General features: G+C 33.0%; 1 protein-coding gene across 1 annotated transcript; it reads left to right on the plus strand.

The window, feature by feature from the left end:
* Nucleotides 1-1,064: 1,064 nt before the first annotated feature.
* On the plus strand, nt 1,065-5,581 carry LOC132548003 (DNA mismatch repair protein Msh2-like; the record flags this gene model as incomplete). The annotated part of the gene is made up of 7 exons (XM_060211817.1): nt 1,065-1,101; nt 2,363-2,412; nt 3,320-3,355; nt 3,608-3,695; nt 4,295-4,440; nt 4,859-4,969; nt 5,495-5,581. Coding segments are annotated over exons 1-7 (552 nt in total), but the record flags the coding sequence as incomplete, so codon positions are not given.
* Nucleotides 5,582-5,997: the final 416 nt, after the last annotated feature.

The following is a 5,997-nucleotide window of genomic DNA, read 5'->3' on the forward strand; positions in this document are numbered from 1 at the left end:
GTATGCTAAAATAAAATAATGTATTTGTACAATAATTATACACATTCTTTAAGACAAGAGACCCTGGGATCTTGGTGACCATCTTTTATGATTTGGACTTCAATTCATTACTTCTTTCAGTGATGAGACACCGTTAAATGACCCTTGCTGTTAATTGGATGTAAAGCAACAATATAAATTAATCAAACTTAGATATTTCAATTGCCAATGTATATATATACAGGGTTTTCCATAATTTTGTTAGTAGTAGGCTGTGTAGTGAAAGTAGGAGGCTGGCCTGCCGTGTACATCTAGTCTTGTACGGAACATTATTACGGAACTGGATTGGTGTAGGCCGCCAAATGATCAAAGTAGCCGATCAAATTGGCCGGCGACCGGCTCTTATGGAGCTTCAGAAAGAGACGTCACTTTTAGGCAGTGCCTATTTCATGTTTCATCACGTTAAGCCTATTTCGAAGAATGAGAATGTGAAAGTGAAATGATGATGATATTGAAACCAGAGTCATTTCAGATTCATTTTTTTAGCTGACCTCCCTACCAGAGAAAGCATGATATATGAAACAATTTGCATTATGCTAACTTCAGAAAATTGCTTAACACATGAAAATGGTCACTGACATCGATAAGATATTGGATTAGCTTCAACGAAACTGATCTATTAACTAAAAGCCATCAAACACGTGATAGTAGGTTAGAACTGATCGAATCAGTCAATGACAATGGTTCTTGAACGTATGTGATGAAATTTACCTCTGTCGTCTGCTCTTCCAAAACAAACGCACGTGTTTCAGGTCAAGGTCGATAGTCATTTCCGGAAAGTTTTAGAGTCTATATATAATAGTTTGTGTACACTATTATAGTTTTTCCTTCTACACGTTATAGAAGTAAATTTCTCACCATGAATGTAACATTTGACTCAACTATCTTAAACTGACATTTCAAAAGATATAAAAATCTGTTGCTACATTGATATAAACGGATTACTAGGACGGTTAAGTAATTTGGAACAAACCATAACAGGAAGTGCTGACTTATCTGAAGTTTCCCGCGAGTATTTCACTGAAAAGATGGCTCTTCAACCAAAACAAGAGTTGCAACTTGGTAAATAATCTTGTTTGTGATTAAATATTGCTCTATGAGATAATTTTATCAAACAGTCAAACTAGCATATTAATTCGTTTTTAAAATGTGCTTATATATATAGATACATTGTATCATGTTACACAGTCATTGCGATAATCCTATTTTATGCCTTCGATCTTAAATCGGATATTTATATAAGCGGATATCTGATGTTAACATCGAACTTCATATAACGTTAAACATCACGATTTGATCCTTCGAAGGCATATATCATAGGGACAGTAAAGTTGGACATAATTGTTCATCTACAATATTTAACAAATCTTTCTTACAGTTAACTCCCCAAAGACTGTATGTAACCCATTTGAGGTGGGTGTTGGTTGGTGATTGACGGATTTTACTACGTGCACCTAATTATGATGTTACATGTATGTCAGGGAGAGGGTGGCCGGTCTTTGTCGATTTCATACACTGTACACAGTTCGATGGGGCGGTCAATCTACGATTTGTTTTGTATAGATCTTCATTAATAGAGAAATGTTTTATCTTTCCATCGATCATTTTCTATGTTGACGAATCGTGTCGTTGTAAATTATATAATTCAACTTTACCTCAAGGCTATGATCAATTGCCAACTCATGCATGGTTAGCTAAGTTTTTGTTTATATACTGATACTAAATATGCAGGAATTCTTACTTTTGACAGTGACTAAGACAAGGTATAAAATTGCAGATAGAATTTCTCTTGTTAGATAGTAAGAACCTTTCGGACAAATACAATTATTGGAACATCCTCTTTATCTGGAACACTATCAAAGAATGTCCCGACTTGGAAACAGAGTGACGCACAGCATTTAAGGCAAGGGTTCCCTCTGAATCTGCCCAGGTGGAGTCATTACCATTCCAATCTTTTTGCTCCAGTGACTGACCAATGCTTATAGGGGAATTGAAGAAAATAGGAACATAACTAAAAATAGATACTTTCATGGTCATGCACTTTGTCTATGCTTTCTAAAAATGTTATATAGTATGATTTTGTGATACAAGAAATGCAAGTTGAAGCAAAGTCCGAGGATCTTATTGCTGAAAAACAATTATAAGGTTATATTGTAAACTGCCTAATTAGAATCCATGAAATGCAGTATCGTTGCAAGTTATGTAGATTTTTTTCATATATTGATATTCCATTGGTTGACAACCCATGTTTAGTTTTAATGTGCGTTTTTTTTTATCCCATTTGAACTTTTTGATAAAAACAAAATAACTGATTGTTTTCCAGATGGTATACAAGAGCAGGGATTTCTCTCATTTCACAGATCATTACCAGAGGTAATTTGGTTTTTTTATTTTCATGTTGTACAACATATATTATTGCATTGACACTTCAGTATCGGTCCCCTTAGGTATAGTATCATGTTAGCAAAATAGTACATTGTTGAATTGTAACAAATACATAAATGTTTCAGAATAAATTCACACTGCAACAAGACATTTAAAAAAACTGTTAATCAGTGTACAATTGATATTTCCCCAAATGATGTACACAGATCAACGCTCAAACTTAAATTGCTCTCCTTAAAATGAGTTCGTATAGGTTTCAGAAATGTAACTGAACTTCTGGTTTTTGGTGAATCACAAAGACACTTGAGATAGTATTGTTTAATTTTCTTTAAAATAAGCTACATTAACAATTTTTTCAAAAAGAGTTCTTATACTATCTAGTGTACAAGTTAATTAATTTAAAGCAGAAATGAGTCATAAAGCATGCCAAACTTTGTTTATAGTGATAATTAAATCACATTGGGGACACTTTAGCCTATCTATCATTTACAAACATATTCCAGATTTGACAGTCTAGATCTAGCTACTCTGAACATTAGAGATCCTGATAACCTGAGCTTCTGAAGTTTTGTGTCACACACAGTTTTTCATTAAGTGAAACAGCTGGACAGTTCAACAAGGGAATCGATTACAATCATAGTTAGGGAACCTTAGACTTAACCTTTGTGGATATAGGGAAATCTTATAGCATTAATCATATCCATGAAGAAATTTCTGATCCTTTTGACTGTCCTGTTTCAGTAAAATTTTCATAATTGTTGGCAAGGAAGTGCTTGTGTTGTATTTTGTCACAACTTCACACTTAGTATCAAGTAAAGAATGCCTGGAAAGTATTGTTAAGCCTTATGATTAGCTTAAACACATTTCATGGTATTTTTCTATTTTTCATCTTCAGAAATCAAGTACTACCCTTCGTGTTTTTGACCGAAATGTAAGTATTTTCTATGTGTATATATATAGTTTGATATAATAAATGAATATACATGTGTACATGTTCAGTATCCATGAGTTCATAACAACAATGACTCAACCTTGTTGTTACGATTTTTTTTTACCATTAAAGTAATAACCAATACATGGTAAAATGTGAATTCATTCAATGATATGTTGATTTTAGATTGAAAAAAAATGCTTGGGAAAATTGAAAAAAAAAAGTGGACAAATTATTTTTTAACTGTTGAAGGACTACTACACTGTCCATGGACTGGATGCTGTGTTTGTTGCCAAGGATGTTTACAAAACTGCAGGTGTCATCAAAATGCTTGGAGCAGGTAAATGTGTGAAAATGTCCTTTGACAATGTTACAGAAGTTTTCATTACACCTGCAAAATCTTTGCAATTTGATTTTGAAAGTTGTGTACAAGTTAGTACTGTTATTTCATCTCTGTCATTTTGTATTTGTGAACAGTTTCATTAACTATCGATAGTTAATTAGGTTCAAGTTTTTTCAACTCTGTGATGACTCTCCCTATTACTAGATGTCTCACTGACAAAAGTCAATGTTTTGGTGACATGTTATTTATATGAAGTATTTGACTTTATTTATTATGAAACACATTTCAAGTTTCAAAGATCTGGTAATATAATAAAAAAGACCTAGTGAATTCAGTGTTTCAATGTTGATAAAGGAATTTTGTCTTAAGTTGTGCTTGTTACATATCACTTCATTTCATGTTTTTCAAAAAAAAATATTTTGCTATAACAATATTAAGTCAGATTGTAAATTCTTTCAAACATATTTCAAAGGATAGTATTTCTAATTTTTTCCACAAAAATTTGAGTTCATCATTCTCGTTGAAATCGAATTAAATGAAATTTAATGTTGCTCAAGATAAATCATTTACAAATGATTTTGTATTTTGACTATTAGGTGAAAGAAAACTGGAGTCTGTAGTTCTGAGCAAGATGAATTTTGAGGCATTGGTGCGGGATCTCTTGCTGGTACGACAGTACCGTGTGGAGGTATACAGGAACAAAGGTGGCTCCAAAAACAATGACTGGTCCCTGGCATTCAAGGTAAAGATTTCCACCATTGATGTCAAGTTGTCACATTTTTGTCAAATCTACACAAAAAAAAAAAAAAAAAGGGAAAAAAAATGTACTGATTGATCACACATGATGTAGGAGAAATATTTTCTTCTGGATTCTTTTTGGTTTGAGACTTCTTGATATTGTAGACTGTCTAAGTTGGGCTTACACAGCGTAAAATTGCACAGAACTGTAGCATGGCTTGCAGTAGATATACACCTGTTGTAACTACATATAAGAACAAGTTTCACAGGGTTATTTTGTAATATTGCAAATATGCATTGAATGAAGAAATCATCTTGCATAGTTATGCAGTCCAATTTGCTTTAAAGGTAGATTTGAATGGAAAGTAGTATTGAGTTGCTTTATTAATCAAATTAACAATATTATATGGTTTTGTTGGCAGGCATCACCTGGTAATCTGACACAGTTTGAGGAAATCCTGTTTGGGAACACAGACATGTCTACTTCTGCAGGAGTAATAGCTGTGAAGATTGGCACTGACACAGGCCAAAGGGTATAATATTTTCACCTTGAGAGTCTGAACGGATCTGTTTTATTACTTTGAAAGTAAATATATATCTACATACTTAGTTTCGGTATATCTCTTGCACGGCAAGGCACTAAAACTTCATACTTGGGATATTGGATCACTTTGGTGAAGCAGTGTATTTTTATTATTCTGACCTAAATTTTTACTTTTGACCTGCATCAAAGAAAAAGTTAACTAATTACTAGTTGTCACTAGTACTTCTGACTTTGGTCATGGGTACACTTGCAGTGCAGTTTTGGCATATTTCACATTGAGTGGAGGACTGTAATTTGCTGAAATGTTTTCTGTAAGGATTTTTCTATTTTTTAAGTTTATTTCTCAGCAAATTCTGACAACTTTAACCAAAAGGACCTGTAACACTTATATTAACCTAGAATTCAGGAAAAATAGAGACAAAAATTACTTCAACATGATGTCCCTTCAACATATATAGAGTGTTAGCTGTCAGAACATAAAGTAAAATTAACTTTTAACTTTTTAATTTTGCAGCTTGTTGGAGTAGGATATGCTGACGCAACCCTAAGAAAGTTCATGGTCAGTGAGTTTATGGACAATGACCAATTTTCAAACCTAGAGGTACGCCTTTATATATCACATTCAAACTAGTTCTGAGTAAACATGTCCTGATCTTCCTCAGGATACCTCAGTATTGTGTACTGATATTATCTTTGAGAGAAAATATATAAAACTGTATGGTTAAGATTTACAAGCCTTATTACCATCTTCAAATGGTTATCTTTACTATTTTATTCACTATCCAAGGGTATAGAATACCCATTACCCCACACAACTGGCTTTGGTTAACTATTTTTCTCCCATGTTTTACACAAATATTTGATAACAACAATGCTGATCAAGTGCAGTGCTTAATATAGCACAATTTCTATGTGACAAACATACAAACTACATCCATATATGAAAAGATCGGGGAAAAAAGTATGCTATGCCATAGGTATACTTCATATTTAAAGAACACTGCAATTTCTTTATCA

The sequence above is a fragment of the Ylistrum balloti genome, unplaced genomic scaffold (assembly GCF_031769215.1).
Source record: "Ylistrum balloti isolate Yb309-2 unplaced genomic scaffold, AGI_CSIRO_Ybal_v1 Utg369992, whole genome shotgun sequence".
Taxonomy (NCBI): Eukaryota; Metazoa; Mollusca; class Bivalvia; order Pectinida; family Pectinidae; genus Ylistrum; species Ylistrum balloti.